The following is a 25092-nucleotide window of genomic DNA, read 5'->3' on the forward strand; positions in this document are numbered from 1 at the left end:
TGTGAAGACAAAAAACGTCATCCCCCTGTTGGCTGGCTGCAGTATGTTTGTGCTTTGCATCACCAAAAAGATTGTCGATGAAGCTGGAAGGACACAACGTGAAGGCCACATATGTTGGAAAAAGTTTAGATCCTCAAAAAATTCCAGTTCTTATGAGTGGAACGGATGGTAGTTTATAAAAATACTTTCCCTGAGGGAAAATGTAGTATGAATAAAGATAATTTGATAAAAAATACAATTATTAGCAAGTAAAACAGGATATTGTAAATTCTGGGGATATAATTCATCATAAAACAGACATATTTTGAGATTTCAAGAAGCACAACAGGAGGATCCTTTGGAAAAATGTGCAAAAATGGCAACATAGCAAAGAGAAACACATGAATCCATCCACTGTGATGTGAGTGATGGAAAATGTGTTTTTAAACATTTCTTTTATTTGTAAATCTTGTACCAATACAAAATTTGGAAAAAAGAGAACAAACTAAAGCAACTGTTTTTACAAAAAAACAATTTAATAGGGCATTTATATTCCTTCAGTTATTTGCATATCAAACCCATATAAATCTCCAGATAATAACTTAATACAACATCAATTTACAACAATCATTACTGACAAAAGGACGTGACATGTAACTTGGATTTCATTACAGTGAACTGGTGCTGCTGGTATTCTGTCCGCTCCCAGTAGTAGTGCAGTAGTGACCAGTAGAGGGGGGTGAAAACTTCCCAGTAACAAGTGGGCCAGCGTGCACACTGTGGTCTGCAGCTGGTTCACACTCCTCCAGTAACAGTTTCCTCCACATCAGCTCCGAAGGTGGATCTCTTCCAGACCTGCTCCGGTGCTCAGTAGTTGCACTTGAGGGATTTTAACAGTCACATGCGCAAGAGGTCAATACCGGCTGTGCTCGTCTGTTGCCGTGACGATGACATCCATCCAGATCCGCATGGACACCGCATTGGAAGCCACGAGAAAGAAGAGCCGGTCGTACGTCTTCACGCAGAACGTCAGAGGAGCCCGAGGAGACTGGAGAGAGAGCACAGTCACACTGTCAGAGATGCTGCTGTTGTTTCCATAACTTAATCTTACTTATCTCAGTGCAGAACCTCATTAATAACAATAACATTACATGGATAAGAATCACTACATTATTAGAGTGGTTCGCTTGAATCCTTTTGGTTTTGCTCTCACAATCCTGTCATTACTTTTCTTTGCAGGAAAACAACAAAACAGACTTTTGTTGCTTTTAATAATTGTTTGTAAAGAAAGCTGCAGGGTGTTTCTCAGTTTGTTTAATATAAAAGGAGCATATTGTTGCTTTGAGTCAGCGTGTGTTGTCACGGGAACTCACGGATGTGGCTGTTCGTAGATGGTCGTAGTAAACTTCTTCTATGGCCTGGAAGTAGATGACTCCTTTAAGCTTCCTCTCATCACAGTCTGCAGAGAAAGGGAGAAGCAAATTAAGGTCGTTAGGATTCGATGGATGTACTCAAGTCATAAAAGTTCTTACTGCTTTCTTACTGTATTATGAATCCAGCCTGTTTCTATATGAGGTTTTTACTACATCATTATTGTGGCCAAAATAATCCACAATAACTATATAATCCCTATATTTCTTCTAGAGAATCTGAAAAACATCATTTTGCATCATTTACACAAGTTTATCATATTTGAATTATTATGCTTTCATCTTAGTATTCCTGGACATTGTAGATATGGTGTCTTACACCAGTCCCCTGTGTAATAAATCATGGATATTGATAAAAAAAATATCTGCTATGATAAAGGGACGGATTTTTCTGAAGATCAAAATAATGATCAAAATCTAAATTTGAATTTAAGTGTGGTTTCACAAGGGGGCTGTTGGGTCGTTTGCTCAACAATTATCCAATGTTGGTGACTCTCATTCATGCAAACATCATTGTGTGCACACCCCTCCCAACCCTCCCCCCTCCAGCCGGTCGAACCTGTATAGTAGGCCAGTCGTCTGTGGTCCGTGTCGAACGAGAACCACCTCTTCTTCCAGGTCTTCACCCTCCCCCCTCGCTTGGTCAGGAAGCCGGCGCAGCGGCGAGGCGTCAGCCGCAGGTCGCCGCAGCCGGACACCCCGTGACCCAGGGACTCCACGTGGGCCCGGAGGTCAAAGTTGGCGGAGAGGAAGAGGGGCAGGCTGCGCGGCTGCAGAGGCAAATGGAGTTTATATGTGAGAGTGAAGAGACAAGCAGAGGATTCAGGGCCTTTTCATCGTGGTTACACTCGTCTTCAGACAGAGACAAAATATGTAATTCTGCCTTTCTTATACATGAATTTTGAAACTGTCTACTTTTTCTTTCCCTGGTTTCCTTACTGTGCAAAAACTGACTTTTTAATTTGATATTCATAAAGTTTAACCTGCAAAGTGTCTTTATACAAGTCCGGAAGTTTAAGGAGATTATATATAATTATTCCAGTGGCATCTCTTGGTTTACACACACACACAAAAAAAGCAACAGGTTTTTATGATGTGGGTGTGTTGGTGACGTTGATATTTACATACCTCTGGGGAGTTTGGGGGGGAGCTGGCGACCGGCTGCTCCTTTGGTTCTGGTTCTGGTCTTTGTGGGCTTTCTGGCTCCGGTGGTTCTGTTAAGGGAGAGTTTAGCTCCCTCCCTCTTCTCTCCTCCATCAACAACCGCCGTCGCTCTTCCTGGGGGCATGAATCAAAGACAATAATGAACCATCTTCCAAACAATGTGACGGCCCCTTCGAGGTTAATAAATTAAGAAAGACAATGATTGTTCTGCACTAAAAGTCTTGTTTTTACAATGATTCATTGACGTCTTCTAGTTAATTTCTCCCTCTCTCCGGTTCAAAACTCACATAAACTCAAATCACACAGACATGTTACAGCCTCTGCATTTCTCTGTGCTGAAAACACACTTTACAAACATCCACACATCTGCTGTGCGTTTCCTGGGACCCTCATGCGTGAGCTGAGTGGGTGGCAGTGATCTGACAGCTGTGACTAACCCAGTGTGAGGTCGGCAGGTGACTCACCCGCTCTCTGAGCAATCGCTCTCGCTCAACCTTGGCTTCCCTCAGCTTCTTCTCGATCTCAGCGAGATCCAACAGACTCGGGCTGGAGGAGGAAGAGTTACACTCATTACTGGTGGGAACAGAATCACTGCGCTCAGCAAATAGAGTAAAACAGTTGATTCAAATCAATCAAATGTATTGTTTGCATTTTTTGTCAAGTAAAACACAGTAACATGGATGAGTTAGAAACAAAGTTAAATATGTGGGAGGCAAACAAACCTTTTAATCCCATCGAATTCTAATCCATATTATAATTTGTGTGGCTGAATATCAGTACAATATGTCTCCTTCAAAATAAGTCATTCGCTGACAGGAGCAATGTAGATAAAATCATGATCCGTGCAATTATAAAATTCTGCCCAAACCCAGCATACATGCATGTTTAAGACTGTAACTTGGTGTTTGCAAAGTAATATTCACAGTACTTTATAAAGCTTTTTATTCCACATGAGCGCCTGTTGAAGTTGTTACACAATCAGTACAGATGTATTCACACGTGACCTCATCTCACGCTACTGTGGAAACTTAAACTAAACTCATTGCGAAATCTAAACTATTCCTGGGAACCTATGATTATTATAAATAAAATGCGTGTTGAATCATGTGTCCAGCGACGGGAACCTATTTGTCGAATATCTTGTTTATTAGAGCACGGGACAGAAGAAGAGCTTCTTTGTCCGTGATGCAATGGAACAAATAATGTTCTATGTCTAAACATTTTATCATGGTGATGATATTTTTGGAGTCTTGCAAGATGCTGTCAGTAATTTGCAGATTTACCTTAGGGGCTTGTCGGGGATGAAGAAAATCAGAAGGCTGATAACACATTTTCTTGTTATCATGGTTTGATTTGAAATTTAAGATATTTCTCAGATTCTTCATAAGAGTTATTGCTGTAATATGTTATTTCTAGTGGTTTTGAAATTGTAGAGGTGATCTTGCGACCTGATCCTGACCTTTCGTTTAGGAACCATTGCTTTAGATGATTGGGTTAAACTTTTGGCTTGTTTATTATTAAAACTACCAAAATAAGACCTGAGTTGTTATACACTGGAAGTTTTGTTTAGCATTAAATGAGACAAATGCTGCTCATATTCAGGCTCAGAATTTGAATTTGTGTTATTACTTGAAGAGCTTTACGTGCTTTAATGTTCAGAAAACTCTCACTTTTCTCAAACTGTCTATTGCTGCAGCTCCTCTTTTCAGCCTTGTCTGAAAAATGAAGACCCCCTCCCCTCACAATAAAGCCCATTCTGCTCTGATTGGTCAGTTGGCCCACTCTGTTGTGATTGGACAACTGCCTCCAGCTCGTGCAAGAAATGACAGCCTCCGGTTTCTTTGTTAGGAGTTACGCCAAACAAGCCGCTGGGCGTGCATTATGCAAATTTGGGCCAAAGCCGCTCCCTCTACCACAGACTTTTTACTCTGCAAAACTTTCACATTCAAAAAACCATTAAAACAAACTAGAGAATAACCGAATAAAAGAATAAAGTGTCATTCGTCCCCTTTAAAAACCTAATTCACATTGTGTCTTATTTGGAGTCTTTTTTCTGAAACCAAACATTTCAGATACTTTGTTAATTCTTCAAGCGATCAATCCCATTCCTGCTCCTACTCTTCCAGATAAAGAAGCTAAGAAGCGCATCAACCTCTTCCCACAAAGCCACTCTTCATTTCACTCAACCCATAAGAAGTGGTTCATCAGACGAGCAGTGGAGAAACCGACCTGGCAGCACGGGAGCTCGCCGCACTGTTGCACGGCGTGAGGAGCGAGACGCCGTTGCTGGTCCCGGGTCGGCTGTGTCCATTGCTGAGTCGATGTTGGGAGAGTGGGGAGAGTGGGGAAGCGAGTGCCCCTGGGGACTGGGTGTCTGGAAGCGTCCTCGACAGCCCTGAGAGAGGAAGAGGATCGAGAAAGACACGTGAGGAGGATGTGAGTCGGTAGCTCTGCACATAAGGTGCGGCGTGGGGGAGATCCTGCAAGTGGTGGCAGTTTATCAAAGTGGTGTATCACGTTTTATCGGGAATATTCAGTTACAGCGCAGTTACTGTCAATAAAGGTCAGGATGAGGAGAAACCTGGCAAGACAGGACATGCCCTTGCAGAACAAGCTACTTTCATACTTGGTGACAACCGAGAAAAGGTTTTTGGGGCTTAAGTGTGGTGGCGCTTCTCTGGCTCATCCGGTCTGTACAGGTAAGTCCTGCTCTCTCCAAGTGTAACGACAACCTGCCGACTCGCCTGACACACCTTCGATTTGACTAGAAGGGAGGGAGCTGAACAAACAGTCGGACAGAAACGGGGACATGAGTGCAGCGAGAGAGCGAGTTGATTGTTCTGTATCACGGCGTCTCTCAGCTTAAGCAATCAAGAGCACAATAGAACATGGAAAGAGAGAAAGAAATAAAGAAAGGGAGGGAGGGAGGGAGGAGAGAGAGAGAGAGAGAGAGAGAGAGAGAGAGAGAGAGAGAGAGAGAGAGAGAGAGAGCTCACCCTGTACAGAGAGCGGCCGGTCGTTGAGTCTGTTGCTGCGATGCGAACTGCGTCTTCTGGGCAAACTGGCAGTTTCTCTGCTTGGTTCCTACAAAATATGGGTGCAGTCAAGGAAAGTTAATTTTTATTTGCAAAGCAGAATTTATCTCAGGGCACAAAATGAGTCGGAAATGTCTCACAAATATTTCAATTTCATCTGAAAATCTTAAATAAAGTTTAAACCTCCCATTAGAAAATAAATATGCAACTATTTGGTTAATTGACAAGTTAAAGTAATTTTAAAGCCCAAAAAACAACCGTTCAAAGTTTTAGGAAAAAAAAAAGACATATGAAGATATTATCTTGAATCGTGAATTTGGAAAGACAGTTTTATTGTATGAATTGAGTCATTTTATAGACGACACAGCCAGAGTCTAAAATAATTTGCTATAGACGGCCTAACTCTCGAATTAGCAGAATAAGCCGCCTTAACTTTTAAATTAGTAGAACTGCTGCTGTTTTACAGATTTGAGTAGAATAAAATAAATAAACTAAAATGAAACAATTATTAAATAGAAAAAGAACATGCTGTATCCATGGCGACGGGATGCGCACCTGAGGGGGCTTGTGAGGAGTCAGAGGGGACAGTGACATCATGCAGGGGGCGGAGCCGGTGATGTTTGACCAATCGGCGAGCGGCTTCTTCTCTTTGTGAACCTGTAGGAGCAGATTAAACTTCATTTGAAATCTGGCGACGCATCTTGAGTGAGAAGAGGCAGCGAGGAACAGACACTGACGTCTGAAGAATAAAAACTCCATTTCCGACACAGAGCATAATGGGTTAAAGATTAATTATCATTGCATCACCATCTTCCCCTCCAGCCTGCCCCTGGTTGACTCACTAACACATGAGCAATTCAGTCACCACATGCAGTCCAGTGTTTAACCCTGATCTGGCTCCTCCACCGCTCCACACTTTCACAGACACAGTCTCAGGACAAATCTGAAATCTGAAATCCAATTTCAGAAATGTGTCTCAAGATCTAATCACGTTCATTTTTCTTTTCAAAGCTGCACGTGACTTTTTCCTCTCAATGAGCGCTCACGTCAGTTCAAGTTCATGACACATGACAGGAGTAAACCACATCCTCCACCCAGTCGTTGCAGTCACACACACTTGTTGTCGTGCCGTCTGACACCGTCTCTTCCCTCTCTCCTCCTCTGCACTGCCACTCCCTTCTTCCCCCTCTCCAGCTCGCTCCTTTCTCCATTCTTTTAGGAGAGCAGAAGGTTTTTTTCTGATCTACACAGTTTTAAAGCCCGTCAGCCCAACACAGATTCATCAGACTTTTCTTTACCACTCACCACTCGCTGCAAGGGATGTGAAACTTCTCCCAGCTCGTCTTCTTCTCCCTCTCACACATGTACACACACATTCACAAACGCAGCTCCCTCCCTCACATTACTCACTCCTCCCTCTGTCCCTGCCCATCCCTCCCGGCCTGAATGAAGCTCTCTCACCCTCTCTCTCTCTCTCTCTCTCAGTCACTCTCTCTCTCTCTCTTCTTTCTCTCCCTCTTTCTCTCTCTCGCTCTTTCTCTACACGTCTCATTTGCTTTTACTTCGCCCGCATCTCGTCTCCTCCTCATTTGAACTGGTGCGGTCAGAAGTCCGATCAAAGGGAAACCACCGGCTGTGTGATATTATCACAGCACACTTTAATTAGCCACAGAGTTAATCACATGTAGCAAGTATTCATAATGTAAACACAGATAACACATGGTGAGGGCGGATCTGGAGATTTTGGCCAACTGACTGGATGTTTTTGACTAAACTCAACTAAAGCCCTGTGAAATTAAAATGTGGAGTTAGGAAAGGAGTCAGAATACTTTCTGTGTACTGGTTCATCCGGTAAATCCTCAGGTTGCGAACACAAGACGATTCACTTCAAGATGTTCATCTGGCTAACGCAAACATTTCTTTCAAGATTGTTAAATAGTATGTAAAACTACTTCCCTTTAGCCATTATACTGTAAAACCTGTTTTGATGAGTAAGCTCAATAGCAAACATGGTCCAGGTACATTAACCAGTGTGTTACACCCAGTTCAGCCACTTGAGAGCAGCAGCAACTGCAAACAACACTGATGTTATATCGTGCCATAAAGTAAATAAAGTGAATTCAACAACCTCAGTGTTCGTTTGACGCTGCGTTTCCAGCCACCTGCTGAATATCAGCCCAATATTCACTCTTCTTCCTGCTCTGTTTTGGTCTCCCCCACCCAGCTCCTGGGGGAAACATCTAAGTAACACTCCACGAGGTTCTTTTGTTACTTGCTGACTTTGCATGTTTGGTGCTGTGGTGCGTAAAAAACAGAACTTTGAGAAGAAAGACTTATTAACACTCCATAGAGCCGCTACACTCACAGTCATGTGATTAATTTGCATGGGTTCGCCACAAAGATAAATGTATCTGTTCTGCTGACGCACCGATGCACCAGAAAGCTCATATCAGGGCATAAATATATTTAAAAAGTTGTATTTCTTTTTTATTAAAATGTTGTCATCAAGAAAAAGGTTCCACAACTTTTCCATGTGCAACTTACAAACTGTGTCAAACACATGTTAACAACTTTAGATACTAACAATAAAGTGACACTGACTTACAAATACAAATATAACCAAGTATAAATTAAGGGAATAAATAAGTATCCTGTGAAATAAATGTTTTCATATCTGCAAATATAAACTTCAATACAGGGATTCTGTGATAAACTCATATTCTCACAGTTGTGTGCTATAACACTTCTTTTTGTAAAATTCAAATGTCTGTTGTGAAGGAGCAATAATCCAGATTATTACCGTTTGATTGGTGTGGACGAGTTCTCTCTTCTCCTTCCTCAGGGCGGTCAGCTCCCTCTCCTTCTCTCTCTCCATCTCCTTCAGCTGCATCTCCAACTGCTGGACTCGCTCCTGAAAAACAAGCAGTACACAACTCACATCAGTGTCAACAACCACACGGCCTCATCTGCTCCAAAGAAACGTCACGTGCGGCAGCTGATTCGTCTGAGTGGCCCGGCCCGGCCTAACTGTTCCCTGATGCGACAGCGTGCGGGTCGCGTGAGACACCATGCAAATCAAACATCCATTTAGCAAGTTAATGAGAAGCACGAGGGTTTAACTCGATGAAATGATGGCTTATATTAAAGCAGCACCTTAGGGCAGCACATCTTTCAATTTTCACAAATATCTCTCTGTCCGTCTGTCGGTGGCTCACACATCTCGAGAATCCTTCATTTCATCAGTTTCCCACTTGGCACGTGTATCGTTAAGGGCACGAGGAAATGCAGAGTCGAATTTGAACACATGTGTAGAACATGAATAGGCTCAAGTGTAATATAGCTGTTGTAATAACACTGTTAAAAAACACTCTAATCTCCACATTGAACGAAACAATCCTGAGGAGCCACGAATTCTTGCTCCAAAATGTTCCTCATCCCCCTTGTGTGTTTTTATCTTTTTATTTTCCGCCTACGTCCTGCTCTTTGATTTCTCTCTCATGGTGGCCTCTGATGTGATTACGCTCACTGTACAGAGTCATGTGACGGCGTCGGGGGGATAGAGGTGAGAATGAGGTAAAGAGTTCATGTTCATGTCACCAACCGACGGGGGGGTGGGGTGGTGACAAGTTTTAACTTGCAAGGACAACCATGGAGCGTGACGGGAGAGGAGAGTGTGTATGTGTTTCATTTTCCTCCTGACCAGACTATCAAATGTGGCATTCAGTCCTTAACAGGCAATAAATAAATACCAAATTTGACTTTAATAATTCTACTGTAAACAATGCACATGTTTCAGCCTATGAAGTTAACTTCCTGTTCTGATGTCCCCTTATTCTAACTCACAAAATGATACAATGAATTTCAGCTCACTGTAAAATTGATAGAAGCGGCAAAACAGGAGTTTTTCAAGTAAGAGAAACATAAAGCAACTTCAGCCTGAGTTAATGACTGTGTCGGAGCTGAGGTCCGACACAGTCATTAACTTTTGTGTCAGCTGCCGGTCACGAATAAAAGAGAGAGTCAGTCGAGCTCGTGGAAGTCGAGGTGGACGAGCATCATGGGTTATTAATGTCGCAAGACTATTGCTGCTCCAACACAAACCATGACAATGACATTCTTGTTTATCATTGCATGCGTCCAGGCTGTGATCACATTAACAGACACGGTTTCTGCAGGTTTCAACGAGACCAGACTGAATTCAATTAAAGACGTATGTGAAGTGGGACAGATATGAGGGAAAAGCCCAAGAATGACTTGTTCGTCCCCATAAGGTGAAGATAAAATGAAGCAGACGTGCAGCAGTGGTCAGTCTGCCACAGGATCTGAGAGCAAATAGAAGTGTGGAAATCTTTCAACTTAAATTTGGAACCTATCTTTCGTTTGACTAAGACTGGTCTTTTAGACATTTTTAGTTTTATTAATTTATTTACGTTCGTTTTAGTTTACTCTCTTTTCCTTATTCTTACTATATCTCTTTTATCCCATCTTTAATTAACTCTATTATTTGTATTCTTCTTATTTATTTATTTTTCCTATTTTCTTTTCTTTCAGTTTGTTGATTAAGGTTTTATTTAACATTTCTACAACTCTTACCAGGTGTTTGTAGACACAGTTATGAGTTACACATGGGTCTGATCTGTAGTTTTATTACAGCGTGTTAATATCTGCATCGTTAAGAAGAACTACAACATGTTGAATGAATTCTCTTTGGAAAAAAAGTAGCGTTAAATGAACAAACTTAATCTAAGCATATTTGAAACCAAGTAACCTATATTTTAACATATTTTTAAGGGCTATTATTGAACTTTAGACATTTTTGGACTTTGAGACACAGAAACCCTGAAGAGAACCATATTGCTGAGCTTTATGAACTTGGTTAGTGAAGATGCTTTTCATTAGATTCCTGTTACTCTGTCCACCTGAACTCTGACGTCACTTATCTCTATTGACTGGAAGTTTGAGCGAAGGTTAATCCCACGTCAGCGGCCGAAGGTAAACACTGACACGAGGTGCAGGACACACAGATAAGCTTCAAACCGCTGCAGCAGTTCTCTTACCTGTGCTGTGCTGACCGCATGCTGCTGACCCTCGACTTCCTTTTCCACTTGCTCTTCCGTCTTTCCCTCCGTCTCTTTCTCCTCCGCGCTCTCGTCCTCCATGTCGATGCTGCTCTCTTGCTCCAGAAAACGAAACTCCCAGTCTTCGAAGGCCCGAGTCGCTGCCTCCATCACCTCCTTCTCCTGCAGGAAAGACAGACAACCTGTTTTCTACAAATCCTGAAAATCCACATTAAGTCCACCCACATCTCAATTCAATTTACATATGACGCCCAAGTATTCAGCCTTTGGTGTTTTACTACACTTCACACTAATAACGCTGGGCTGCAACGTTTGGTCTCTTAATTGATTATCTGGAAACTATTTTCTTTAGTGATTAATTGTTTAAGTCAATTTCAAGCTAAATGTGAGCTTCACAAATACATAAATGTGTGAAAACAACGAAGGTTTGGACTGAAAATGCCCAAGTGACCTCTGCACCTCTTACATTTTAAAAATAATCTGTAAAAAATATAGGCGTTTCCCCCCCAAAACAGACTTCAGATATCTTCAGTAACATTTTTAGTGGATGTGTGGGTGTGTGTAACATTGTGAAATTTATTGTGAGTCAGCTCATTAATCAACTTCCAAAGACGACATCATCTGAGAAGAGCTTTAACTTCTTTTTAAAGCTGATTCTGTGCATAAATGTCATGAGGAAAAGACAGCCAATAATTAAAAAAATAATCTAGATCATTAGTTTCAACATTATCTCTGCGAACAAATCCAAGAAATCACATTTGTATCTAAGTGAAAGTAAAAAACTCTCACAGCTCACACAACCAGTTGTCGACCTCTCTGTGTCAACAGTGAAACACCTGCTGTCTTTCCTGTGCACCGGTTCTCAAGTCGTCTATTTGTTTGCTTTTCTCTGTGAAGCTATTTGTGCCAAACCTGTTCTATAAATCCCTTTCAAAATAAATCTGACATGTCACAACAAAAAGTAACAACCTGCTGCTGCCGGACTGCACCGACACCTGTCATTACCAGACGGAGACCCAGCTTGTTCTGTCACATTCACAAAAGACAAAGCACTAGTGTGGGTGTGTGTGTGTGTGTGTGTGTGTAACACTTGAGAAACATTGACACACCAGGTTGAACAGGTCCTGAACAATCACACATTGTGCAGCTAAAGAAATTACATCATGTACAGACGTCAACACTTTGACCGAAACACAGTCATGCCCCGAGACACCAAGTTACAGGTTTATATTTCATTCAAACATTTTAATATCTAAATATCAGACATGTTGAAAATATTCAGAACTGGAATAACTTTAAAAATCAGATTTACAACCCAAACCCTTTCGAAGCAGAAAGAGAAACTGGTCATTTCTGTGATGGTTTTGAAAGGTAACTGAATCACTTGTAATCTAATAGATTGTGTATTCAGATTATAATACTTTTCTAGTTTGATCACAGCTACAGCTCTACTGATCTGCTGTGTGTCTGTATTTAATAAAAGAGTTTCCAGTGTTGCACAGGTAATGATCCCGAATCCTTCTCTGCTCACAAAAGCTCAGTGAAGGATGTAAGTAAATTTACTCTGTTACTGGACTTAAATACATTTTATTTACATATATTTCAGGTGCTTTTCACTTTTACTCTGATACATATATCAGCAAATGTCTGTACTTTCTCCTCCAGTACAACGAGAGGGGAATCGGTCGACGGATCCAATCAGAGCGGGCATGTTACATTAGACCCCGCCTCCTGCAGCAGCATCACTGATGAGGAAGAACCACCCTCGAACTGATCACGTCATGTACTTTTACTTACTTTGAATACTTTAAGTACATTTAAAAGAGAGTAGGTAATAACTTTTATGCTGAGCTGGCCACAACGTGCAATGGTTGCAAGAGTTTTATTGCGACAGCCACCATCAGGTTACTCAAGCCCTGTATTTGTACTTTTACTTGAGTAAAATGTTTGACTCTTTCTTCCACCCGTGCCCACCCTGCATGCTCCTCAGCGGGCTCACCTGGTGCAGCTGCAGGGTCAGCTGCTCTCTCTGGCTCTCCGGCTGACTCGGGATCAGCTTCTCCTTCTCCTCACAGCTCCTCCTCAGCTCCTGCACCCTGAGGCCCTCCGCCTCCAGACGCTCTTGCTCCTGCAGGAACAGACGCGGTGAGGGGAAAAATCCGTGAAGCGAGCAGAAAGCTAAATAAATACATATTAACTTCTATTTCACAACCTTACTTGGGAAAACCAGACATTTATCTGTGACCAGCTCTGTGCTGGAGCTTGTAGCAACTAATCGTTTCTCAGAAGGTCTTGTGTTGATGTTAGTGGACCGAGACCGAGCCCACACATTTATGTTGAATCCCTTAAGCCTTTTATTTCTGCTGCGTCTATGATTCTTCTGCTTTGCAATCAAATGTTACATCAACACACACAGCTCGAATGAATCATGAGACATAAGATAAAAATACACTCCATCTACTGCTGTAGCAAAACCACAATTCTCACATATATTGCAGAACATTGCAGTGAGTGTGCGAGTGTTGTGGTTCTTACCTTGTGTCTGTTTGTGTGTCTGTGCGTCTCTCTGGGTCCGGCCTGCTGCTGTAGCGCCTGCAGCTTCTGTGTGTGTCTGTGCAGCTGCTTCCTCTCCGTCTGCAGCTCGCCTTGCAGCAGAGCGATCTCCAGCTGCAGCTGAACGACAGGAGACACGACTCAGCTGAATCACATTGACCGGAGCTCGAGCAAGTCGAGAGACACGCATTCCTTTACCGTGACTGTGGCGGCGTTTGGAAACATGGCGTGGAGATTAAGAAATGCAGAGCAGGGACAAACTCGGAATCATTTCAGAGTTGTTGTTGTTTTTCCTTGAAGACTTGGTTGATGATTTGTAATTGAGTATTAAAAAAAACCCTTGAGTAAAACATGAACTCTTGATACTTTGCCTCTTATTTTATAATAATAATATATTGCAGCCTCTGATTATTACCTCAGAGGGGGCTATGGTTTCATTGTCAGTAAGATTACGCAAAAACTACGGAGCAGATTTATGTGAACTTTTATGGACGGCTGAGGTACAAGACAAGGCAGAAACAATGTCAATTTGGAGCTGATTGGTTTAAATTATCCTTTAAATGTCAAATAGTTCAAAATTAATTTTCTCAGAGCTTGAGTGAGATATCAAAAGATATTGTATTATTTATGCAGCAGATACTTTCATTTGAGGAGCTGGAAACTGCAAATGTTTCTATACTATTGATAAACGACTACATTATCTCTCAATCGCCTCAGTTTTCCATTGATTGACCTGATTAATCAATTGACTGTTTAGCTTCTGATTCATCTCCATCTATGTGCCGTACAGGAAGGATTAGATGTTTCTGAGGACGTCTCACGTGCTCACCTCAATCTTCAGCTCCTCCTTCTGTTGGTCGATCTCTGCGATTCGCTGCTGGAGCTTGGAGGGCGACGGCAGGAGCCTCAGCGGGCCCAAATCCAGCCTCTTCACGCAGGACTGACAGAAAAGAAAGAGTCAGCAAACCTCAAAACAAAGAAGTTTAGTCTAGATATGTGGTGTGAGTCATCGGTTTAGATGCGTCCAAAGAGATGCTGGTTTCATGTGTCGCCACCGCATCGTTTCACATGAATGAGCGAACCACTGACAGCCACTCACTGCATCATCATCATCATCATCATCATCATCATCATCATCATCATCATCATCATCATCATCATCATCATCATCATCATCATCATCATCATCATCATCATCATCATCATCATCATCATCATCATCATCATCATCATCATCATCATCACCAGCTTACCTTCTCGCTCTCCGTGCTGCTGCTCTCCGTGTCCGACTCCGCCCCCGAGGAACCTGGACTCTGACACCCAGCGACTCGGGCGACCCACGGCGGCTGCAGCCCCTGTGGCCACTGGCGCCGGGGGCTCTCCATGTTGTGTTGGGGCATTTCTAAAGGCTGAGACAGAAGGAGAGGTGGGGGGGCAATTCATGAGAGGGGGGTCTGGCCGACTTTAGAAAACATTGTGGTAATCTAATCTGCTGCACGGTTGAAGTAAGATGGGATCAGGTGACAGTTTACAAAGGGCGATAGCACAGCTGAGTAACACTGCAGAAGCACTTAAAAACACCCCCGTCCCCCCCCCCCAACCCCAACCACAGCGGCTTCCAGAAACAAGTCTGAGATGGAGAAACCACCTCAGAGGAACCGAGAGTTAAAGAGGAGAAACTACACGGCCGTGGAAGAGGAGAGGATACAGGATGTGGTTCGTGGTTCGTGGTCGTGTTTCAGGGACTCTCTCTCAGCGGAGGACTCGGTGAACGCCGACACGACGGTGATACATCGCGGCTCTCTCTCCTGTTGGAGGCTTTCGTGTCAGCGGAGAGACAGTAAATAAAAGAAGCCGGAACAATCAGTGAAAGCTAACAATGAGAAAACGGCCACTGAAATACATCCGAGCAAACTTTGAAGTCTGAGCTTTAGAGTTGCTTTTTTGATCTGTGTTGCATTCATGTGCATTTACCACGATACTGTATTTGAACCCGTCTGCATCAAAGCGTTTCCCATCATTCAGGGATACGTTGACCTAAAGGCCTTTATTATCCACGGAGCTTTATTCTATTTTCATCCCTTTCTCCCTCATCCGTGTGGTCTCGTCTCAGCATCGGCAGAAACACGCAAACGTGTGCACGGACCGAAACCGATTTGTGGGAAAAATACTTCTGCAGCCTATTGTCCGACCTTTTCCCACCAGCCTCGTTCGCCCTCCGTGCCCTCCCTCTCTCCTTGTACCCAGACCTTATTAGGGCTGCAGGAGAATGCAGGCCGATTGGAAGCGGAGAGATAAATATACAGAGGAGATATGAGTGAGGGCGTCCAAACACTGACTGACAAGGTAGAGGGGGGGGGGGGGGGACAGAGGAAGTGAAGGGTGACATGTCTTGAGGAGTTTTTAGAAGTGTCCATGGATATATAACAGGATACATTCATCTTCACATATTTCTCATGTTATCATATTTTTCATCCCCACTGACAAGGAGGTTACATCCGTTTGTTTGTTATTAGGATTACATAGAAAATCACTTAACAGATTTCAATGAAACTCGTGGAAAAATGGGAGATGGGCCAAGAACGAAAACATTACATTTTGGCCAAAGGGATCCGGGAACATTTCATTACTTTATTTAAGAATGTGTTTTTTGACACTTTCACAGATTTGAATGATGCCATAATTGAAATGACGCATTGGATCATAACTGGTATCTACAGCTTCCAGGACATTTTCTCAAACTTTTCCTTTTTAGACATGCACTGAACTCTGGTGTGCGAACGCAAATGTCTGAGTCAGTTGTCCAGATATTTTCAAGAATTTCCTGTCAGCCCCCTCGGAAAAGGCCTGAGTGAACTGGAAGAACACAAATATCTCAGGGTGAAAAAGAGCTGCCATACACGTAGCCGACAAAGGTGTCGATCTGAAAAGACGGCGAAATTTGAGAGCCTTTGGGGATTAGGGCGGACGTCAGTGCTTTTGCTTCTTAGAGCCAAAGCCGGTGTCGATTTGCTGTAAACAAAAACACGTGATTTCCACAGCGGGACTTAAATGCCATGTCGGGCCTCCTGATGTGAACACTTGTGACCCTGCGTAGCGACCAGACATGGAGTTCATGTCTGAAAACGTCTGATGAGTGATCTGGTGCGACTTGATTGAAAGTGAGGAGCCTTGGCGAAGGCGTGCGCTCCACTCAGTGACAATCCAGTTTGTACTGTGATGCTTTCCAAGCTGCTGCTGCCCAGGAAAAGCCGTCGGCCTCAAGGGAGAACGAGGCAGACGGAGATTCACACTGAGTCACATTATCATCCAAACAGCCTTTGCTGTGTGACCTCCAGCTAAAGTCCACTCAGATACACTATCGACTCAGCAGAGCCGAGAGGGACACTGACATTCTAGAGTAAAGTCCACGCTTTCATGTTAACACAGTTTGTCCAATGTAACAAACAAAAGACTGAACAAACACAAGTTTCACAAGGAGACAGAGAGAAGAGCAGCAAGTAAAGACGGAAAAATAAATCAGCACAGTCATGTTTAGCCTCAGAGCCACAGTGGAGAACAATCGGGGGTTTTGTGCCCAAAATAAATTAGCTTGATTTCTCTGTTCGGCATCGAGTCTACTTTCCTGTGCTTGTTTGCCCGATGTACTAACTAACCCGAAAGGTAACACAAGACACGACCATCAACTTCAAACTGACCCAGGAAGACTGCGGGACTCCGTGGGTCAGCCTGCGATGATAATTATCAGCCACAGATCAGCAATAACCGGCAACAGCTGACTCACCATAACACAAACACATGCACACAGTCGGAGCTCTGTGAGGGAGAGAGGGCTGCGTCCAAACAGGAATGTTACTTGTGCCACGTTATCTCACCGTGAACTCACATCAGCAAAGTCTTATCACTGCCTCTCTGTCTCTCTCCCTCTCTCTCTCTCTCTCCCTCTCTCTCCCCCCGAGGTTTCAGCCGCTCGTTGGTTTCTGATCAACTGATTCAGATCAGAAGTCGATCAATAAACGGTTTGTTTATGTCCTGCATGTGTTAACAGCCTAAATCTGTTAAATCCAAACGAGGTTATCATGTGAATCTATACACAGCCTGTTCGGAACTCCTCCAGAGACAGTTTGCCAAATCACAGACCACAAGCTTTGCTAAACATTACTTAGCTGCCATGTTGTTTACATCTAGAAAAGCTTAGATGACAAGACAAGAGTTTTCAGTCATCACCTCCAACTCTGCAGAGCAGGGCACTCAAAAGACAATGAATGGACTTCTGCCATTCTAAAAGTTCAGATATGTTTGGAGAGTGGAGATGTTGACCAGAGAAGAACCAAATAACAAACCGAGGAAAATTACATGTGGAAAATATGTCTGCAAAACATTTCCTCTAAAGTAAGAATCTATATTGTATCTTAATTGGCTGTTTAATAATATTGTCTCCTTAGTTTTTTTTTACTTTAATGAATCTGTGAGTTTAATAAAAATTTGGGTTTTGAACTTGGCTGAGGTGGAAACGTTTGCTAACTGCAAATAGTTCCACAGATAAATGAAAATGAACATGAGTAATTTTTCTCAAGTGTCCACTAAATGAAAAAGTACAGCAGACGGAAACGTCCAATCTGTGTGAGGCAACGAGTCTGTTCCTCATCGTTCTAGGTTTGACTGATACTTGTTTATAAAAAGTGAAAAATTAAATGGTTGTGGGGCTGATCCCAGTCCCCTGAGTGTGTGTTATGTGTTGTGTGACAGAGGAAGTGCTGCACACAAATGCACTGTATGAATGTGTGATTGGGTGAATGGCAAAAATTGTACTGACTAGAAAGGCTCAATATAAATACAGACGCTTTCCCATATACGTCTCTTTATATAACTGTACTTCCTTCACAACATGTTAGTCTCTGATGCACTGGAGCTAAAACCTGGGCCTCAGCATATTTAGAGTGTGACTGATGCGTAACTGGAACCTGAAAACAGCATTTAACTCGAATCGCAGCCCTCGCACACAGCAGCGATCTGAAATGACCCCGTCGGGACCCCTTGTTGGTGAGAAGCTGAAAAGGAAAGGTGAGGCTAAGCATTGTGTACACAAAACCAGAAAGTCCACACTGACAACAGCGATATTCCACAAGCAGGACAAAAGAGCTGTGACGGCAGCGAGCTCTGTGTGGGTGTGAAAGCTGTTTGTGGCTTGTCACTGTGCGCTCAGCGGCATCATTGGGAAAAACATGTCACACATTGAGCGCGTGAGCAAATCCTGTACAGACGAGAGGGGGGGGGGGGGGCGGTGTACAATGCAGAAATAATCCACAGAGGTCAGGAGGTCAAGTCACACTCAGTTCACTCACATCAAAAAAGTGACATGTCGTTACATAATAATAGAGGCTTTTTTGCTTTTCTCTTTCCAAGAATATTTTTTCAATACAGCAACACACATTCACAAAATGTATAAAAGATCTATCAATCAATCAATCAAGTTTTATTTGTATAGCCCACATTCACAAATCACAATTCGTCTCATAAGGCTTTAACATGGTGTGACATCCTCTGTCCTTAACCCTCAGCAAGAGTAAGGAAAAGCTACTAAAAACCCTTTTCACAGGTAAAAATATGTAGAAACCTCAGAGAGACACATGTGAGGGATCACTGTTGGTAATCTTATTCATCTCTCCTTTAATGAATGAATAAGTGAATGGACTGCTTCGACAGGGACTAATCTCTGGGTTACAACACGTGTGTTCGCTCTGTGGGCTCAGGTGGGATCTGCCATTTTTGTGAAATAAAAAAACGATTACAGTCGATCACTTGAACTCGCTTTATTTACGACATCTCGCCGGATAAACTTACAGTCAAGCAACATCTGTGTTGACTTTACCCGGTTTTAGAGAATGTGTGGGATTTTTGACAGAGTCTATGGAGCTCAAACGTTTCCAGAGGATTATGGTGGTGAAATCAGCCGAGCTCAGCACAAACACACGTTCACTGCGACCCTGAACTGCATCGTACTGCACTGTACAAACTCTGCACCGTGGCGTGACACTGACCAGAAGGTTATCTACAATCCAGATGACAAAATACCTCTTCACTTACTGTAAGTGGCTGACTCTGCATCTGCAGAAGGCATGAGACCAAAATGACGTATTAAGCAACTTGAACTAGTGGGACAACACACTTATTTTTTGTACTGGCCACAATTACAGGCTGCAGCTTCGGGCAAATGGACCAAATTTCCAGGCTTTTAAAGTGTTCAGTAGCAGCCTGACATCATCATATCAGTATCTGATGCACACAGTGTTTCCACAGAGCATTAAGTCATTTTCAAATTTGGACTGTCCATGCTATAATTTGGCTCTTTTCAGAGAAAGAAATACACAAGTAATGAAAAAGCTTAATGAAAAAAGCAAGATGATGCTCCCTTAGAGGCTGCTCAAGTTCATAAGTTTAATTTGGGTTATTATAGGTAAAGGTTTACAGGCTGTAAAGCTCAGAAAATACATCACTTTCCTCATTAGCTGCTTGGAGACATGCACTGAACTCTGCATGTTCTCCCTGGATGAGGCGCATGTGTGAACACAAATGTCAGAGTCAGAGCCGAAGGATTATCTGCAGACTTTATCCGCCCGGCCTCCTATAGTGAAAACTTCTGTCGAAAATTCCAGAGAATTCCATGAGAGAACACAGCGGGGGATCCTTCTAACACGTGAACAGAAAACAAATATCTCAGAGTGAAAAAGTCCAACACATAGAAGACGACAGCAAAGATTTCACGTGATCTCCGCAGCGGAAACAATAAGTTACTTCCTGCCTCTGTCTGAATACTGCGGAGGATTTGTTGCTGTTGTGAATGTGTCTGTGCAGAAAGAAACATCTTTACTGTCCATTGCTGCAGCTCCTCTTTCAGCCTCTGTCTGAAAACAATTGGTTATAGCTACTGTCTCTTGTGATTGGTCAACACTTTCCATCACTAGCCGCTAGACGTGCATGAGGTCACATGACACATGGACAATACTTAATCATTTTCTTATATTATACTTATTAAGATAGGTATTGACCAGACGAGGCCTTACAGGAGCTTCAGGGTTTTCTGTACCAGACTTTGAGCTTTTTTCAATTTGCATCACTTTCACATCCACAAGAAAATAATCACTGAAAAGGTAAAATACATCTTCTTCAACTCAGATAAGAACTGTCATCCTCTCGCTTTCTTCCATTCAAGCAAAGGGCAAGCTGTCATCTGACTAAATGCTGACGACTACTCTGCGCTGACCTCTGGACCTCCTGTGTGCGGCTCCTGCTGGCTCGGCGCCAGCAAGCAGGAAGCTGTCATCACGGCGTGTAGGAAGCTGTCATCACGGCGTGGGAGCAGGAAGAGCAGGTGAGATGTGGTGGATGTCACAGAGCTGTCACCATGTTACTGTGGGACAAAGTGACCAATCCCCCGTGACACCTGGGCGACAGGGCCGCACATAACAAATCTAATCCCGCAGCTCGGTGTCACCTGAAGGGAAATAGCAACATTCTGCATCATGCCATTAACTAAGTGAGGATTAACATTAAAAGGAAAATAAATGACCAAAATAAACCAGAACTTTTATATACAGGCTGCTATGTCTCTATTGTATTATTGTGCCTTTCCCAGTCATGCTGTGGGAATCTCCATCGTCAGTCGAACATCAAGTGTCAAGTTCTGGCATTAGTCAGACAGTATCATATGTTTGACTTCTTTCCAGATATAAGATCCAAGATTAGGAGAACTTCAATGTAGATGGAGAAGTTGATTAACCGGTTCCTGCAAGACAAGCAGTTAAAGGGTGTCTGGGCTTTATCGGCTCATTTCCACAAAGAAACCAACTTCTGCAAATAGTAAATACCAGAACACAATAAGCCGCGAAAGAGCTTTTTGGCTCTGTACAAAATCCAAACAAGATATTAAGGTTTAACGACTGAAAATGTACCACAACAACAACAACAACTGTATGTTACACTCAACGAATCGGTAGCTTGTCTCAGTTCAGCTGCCGTCGATATTCTTCTCGTATTACAACTACATGTTTCCCTGAACCAAGTGAATGGCATTCTGGGAAATATCGGCTGACGGATAATGACAACAACAATAAACTGCAATGGAGAGCTGAAATTAGTTTTCAATTCATCAATTTGTCCGTCAATAAGTTTTTTCTGTTTTGTGACGTTGATTGCAATACACATGTGATTTGAGGACCGAGGACTCGGTGGAAACAATGCGATGGGAACTATTTTATATTATTAGGTGACATTGTTATGTTAAATACAATAGATTCCTCAGCAATGAAGCAGGACATGGTATTCTAGTCTCAAGGCCCGGATGCTGCTGTGATAGTTCCCAGGAACAAATTAATAATAGACTCTACTTAATGTAATATTTTGTCCTGTGACAAAGTCAAAGTGTGAGAAAGGCCGACTTGTATTCATCTACCTTGAGGCTGCAACTAAGTTTACCCTGGAGAAAACCTCATTCATGGAAATTTTTAAAAGCCTGAATTTATGATGACAAACGTTGTTTTAACGTGAGACATTATCTGAAGGCGTTTATCAGTTCCCAGCCGTCTGCGGTGGGTAATCACGTCAGCTCCTACTGCACGGACATTCCTTCGGCCTGAGTAAATCTCTCGATACTGTGATGCAAGAAAGCGTGAGCCATTAATGAGCGACTGGGACGCGGGGCTCAGACACAGATTTGTCTCCAGTCATGGTCAAAACAAGACGAGTGAGCAAGAGAGAGAGAGAGAGAGAGAGAGAGAGAGAGAGAGAGAGAGAGAGAGAGAGAGAGAGAGAGAGAGAGAGAGAATAACTGAAAGGCAGAACTCCCCAGACGGTGAACCCTCCCCACCCGAGGCAATCTCTCCTCAAAGCCACGCTCCCACCCACTCTGTTTACCCTGCGTGTGCTGATGGAGGGATAAAAGGAGAGATATCCCAGGGTCACTGTAAACAAAAGGCTGCTTTTTTGTGAGCTGAGGTTATTGTTACGGGACGAGGTGGGACTGGAAAACAAATAATTTTGCTCAGAGAAAGTTACTTTGAATGTTTTCACAGATAAGTGATGAATCAGGATTGGCGAATAACATTATTAGTGTTATTATATAATTATCGTGATGTATTCTTCATCAAAAGCAATATAGCAAAAGTTAATTATCAATAAATTGCTTCTGCGTAGTTCAGGCAAAAATCTGTCTTTAAACTTCGAAGAAAAACAAATGACGAACCATTTATCGTTATAATTATTGATATCAACTTGATATATAACATGAATGAAGGAATAGCATTAGGTTATATAAAAATATAAATTAGTTAGAATAAGTTACTCAACAGATTGAAAAGAATATTTTCTAAAAGGTGCTTCTATCAATAATGTTCATATATCACAAGTTCCAAAGTGCTTTAGTGGACGAAAAGGGGGAATTAAAATTAAGGAAGATATTAAAAACAAACAGATCATAAAAAAGAAGGGAATAAAATAAAGTTCCATGTCATTAAATTCTGAACTTACACAACACATTGGTTTGTAAACTGATGCCTATTGTCAATATTGACGATATCAATATTGGAAACTAAACTATTGACGTTATCAATATTGACTAATGTGAACACGTTTTATCATGATACATTTACAGCTATAAAATGTGTAAAAAGGAGGAAAAGAGGGGAATAAAATGAAGTAACATGCAAATATGAATTGTCAATACAGTGGGAAACAGTATATCTAAACAGTAGTAACCTATGTATTTAGGCCAGAGGGAGGGATTTGACTCATCATGATGAATGAATCAATGAGCCGAGACTGTTTTACACTCACAGCCAAAGAATGTTCTAAAGCAAGGAGGCAGGTTTTGCTCTGTAAGTGCCTTAAACTCCAGGAAGCAGTTTTAATTCCTCTTTTGTTATGAGAGCAGGAGCTTTAAAAAGATGCCCCCACCACACACACACACACACAAACACACGTACACACACACACACACACAAACACACGCACACACAGAGACGTCAGAGCTGTGCTGTGTGTGAATTATAGTTTCTTTGCCTGATGTTTGCCACAGAATCCACTTTTTGCTCTGTGCGTAAAGTGTTTCTGGGGATTTGGAGCGATTTTGGTCAGATTTGGTGCCAAAGCGAAGGAAAGCGAAGGAAGCTCGACTCTTACCTGGGAATCGTGCTCCAACCTCAGCGGCTCCAGCAGCTGTGGCTCCTCCGCTTCATGACACACACTCAGGAGAAAGAGGAGGAAACTAAACAAGCGGAGAAACGTCACTTCAGCAAACTCTCATGCGCTTTCGTTTTCGGGGACGCACGCACGCACGGAGCCTGGATCGCGTAAAAAGTGACTCTCCGGTAGTTTTCTGTGAATTTGAGCCTCGTCAGATTTCTCCTCTCCGGTTGATGTAATCCGGGTTTGTCTCGGTCCCACCCGGGATTCAGAAGAAAGACCCGCGGGTCAGTGAGAGCTGCTGGTCGGCGTCAACAGGTGAGACTGAGCCGGACGCATGTGGAGGAGGAGGAGGTGGAGGAGGACGGAGGCGGGCACCGACCAGACCGTGTGTTTCTGAGCTGGTTGCAAAAATAAAACAAACTTCATATCCCCCTTTACAAAGTTCTGTTCTTTTCCCTCTTGGGCTGTTACAGGGAACCGTCAGAGTTCAAGTATACCCTGCACTGAAATGAGATTTCTATTCCGGGATCTGGCGGGACTTTCTCATTTCGGATCTGAGGAATCATCCAGGCAGACTGCCAGGGAAACAATAAAACCCCGTAATGCTTCTAACGACAGACTCCCACTGGGCTGGTTTTAATATAACAGTGATACAGCAGGAGGAAGAACTTAAAGGTCAAAACAGATTATGGGAGATTTGTTCCAGCATTTTTGATTCTTTTTTTTTTCTTCAGATTTCTTAAGCAGTCTTCAAGGGATGTTTCACCCAGAAATGAAAACCACCAAGGCCCAAAACGATCAAGTTGCACCAAATTTCAAAAACTCTCCTGATTTTATTGCATCGGGTTCCATTTTTTATTCCTGCTCCGCACCAAAATGGATTGGGTTCTTCCCAGTCTCATATCGGATCAACCACCAGGTTCCGTGGCAATCAGCCAAGTGAAAACACAACCTCACAAACACAACAAATGCACGAACAGCAAATAAAAAAGCAACAACTAAACTCAAACACTCAACGGCATTAACATTAAAGTAAAGCTACCAGCCGACGTGTCTTTGCTGATTGGACGGTCGTAGTGTCCACGTGTTTTGTGATTGTTTTTTTATTATTTTTATTATTTGCAGTTGTAATTTTCCCTTCAAGGCCACCTTACTCAGGAATGATTGTCCCACCCTTACAACGAGACATATAAATAGCATCTTTGAAGAGGCTGTGGCTGAGGGGCCTCCTGACCTCTTGACCCCCTCAGTGTCATCAGTATCACATCCTTGGGCAGATATGTTCACACCTACACATATTTCAGTCAGAGCTGTAACAGACAACGCCTTAAAAGCAAACTTGTTATCAGCCTGTTATATTTATTTATATATATTGTTAAATAACCTTTTGCTTTAATTTACAATACAACCTTTCACACTTTTCCATATTCATTTGTTGTTATGTCTTTGCACTGTGTAATCTAATTTTATTATATTATATTTTATTTGGTAAATACACATGTAGTTTTACAGTATTTTGTGTCATCATCCTTAATCTGTCTTCTACTTATTGAGCTTCAGAGGTTTTTTACACAATAGTACTTGTTTAACCGGTGTGACAGTAAACGTTTTGTAAATCTAGAAGCTTCGACTTGACAAATTATAGCAATAAGAGTGAAAGATGTCATTGTC

At 42.5% G+C, this 25092-nt stretch overlaps 1 protein-coding gene across 2 annotated transcripts; it reads right to left on the reverse strand.

Moving 5' to 3' along the window:
- Positions 1–497: 497 nt before the first annotated feature.
- Positions 498–23955, reverse strand: phldb3 (pleckstrin homology-like domain, family B, member 3). 2 transcript variants are annotated; one of them, XM_061081029.1, is made up of 15 exons: positions 23416–23955; positions 14493–14648; positions 14069–14179; positions 13222–13359; positions 12686–12814; positions 10666–10848; positions 8409–8519; positions 6164–6265; positions 5570–5657; positions 4803–4968; positions 3038–3119; positions 2538–2687; positions 1969–2179; positions 1353–1438; positions 498–1027 (listed from the first exon to the last, which is right to left on the reverse strand). In XM_061081029.1, the coding sequence occupies exons 2-15, from the start codon at positions 14637–14639 to the stop codon at positions 893–895; spliced, it is 1839 nt and encodes a 612-aa protein (XP_060937012.1). In that variant the 5' UTR covers positions 14640–14648; positions 23416–23955; the 3' UTR covers positions 498–892. The 2 variants fall into 2 exon arrangements, with proteins under 2 accessions (XP_060937012.1, XP_060937011.1); XM_061081028.1 differs by lacking the exon at positions 23416–23955 and adding an exon at positions 17024–17107.
- Between the last annotated feature and the right edge of the window lie 1137 nt (positions 23956–25092).

The sequence above is a fragment of the Limanda limanda genome, chromosome 11 (genome assembly GCF_963576545.1).
Source record: "Limanda limanda chromosome 11, fLimLim1.1, whole genome shotgun sequence".
In the NCBI taxonomy this organism is placed as follows: Eukaryota; Metazoa; Chordata; class Actinopteri; order Pleuronectiformes; family Pleuronectidae; genus Limanda; species Limanda limanda.

Bases quoted from the DNA above. Each gene is read 5' to 3' on its own strand.
- phldb3 (XM_061081028.1), bottom strand. The intron at 6,266-8,408 runs GTAATAATCTGG...CTGCTCCTACAG, and splicing joins TCGTCCACACCAATCAAACG to GTTCACAAAGAGAAGAAGCC. The intron at 5,658-6,163 runs GTGCGCATCCCG...CATATTTTGTAG, and splicing joins CTCCTCACAAGCCCCCTCAG to GAACCAAGCAGAGAAACTGC.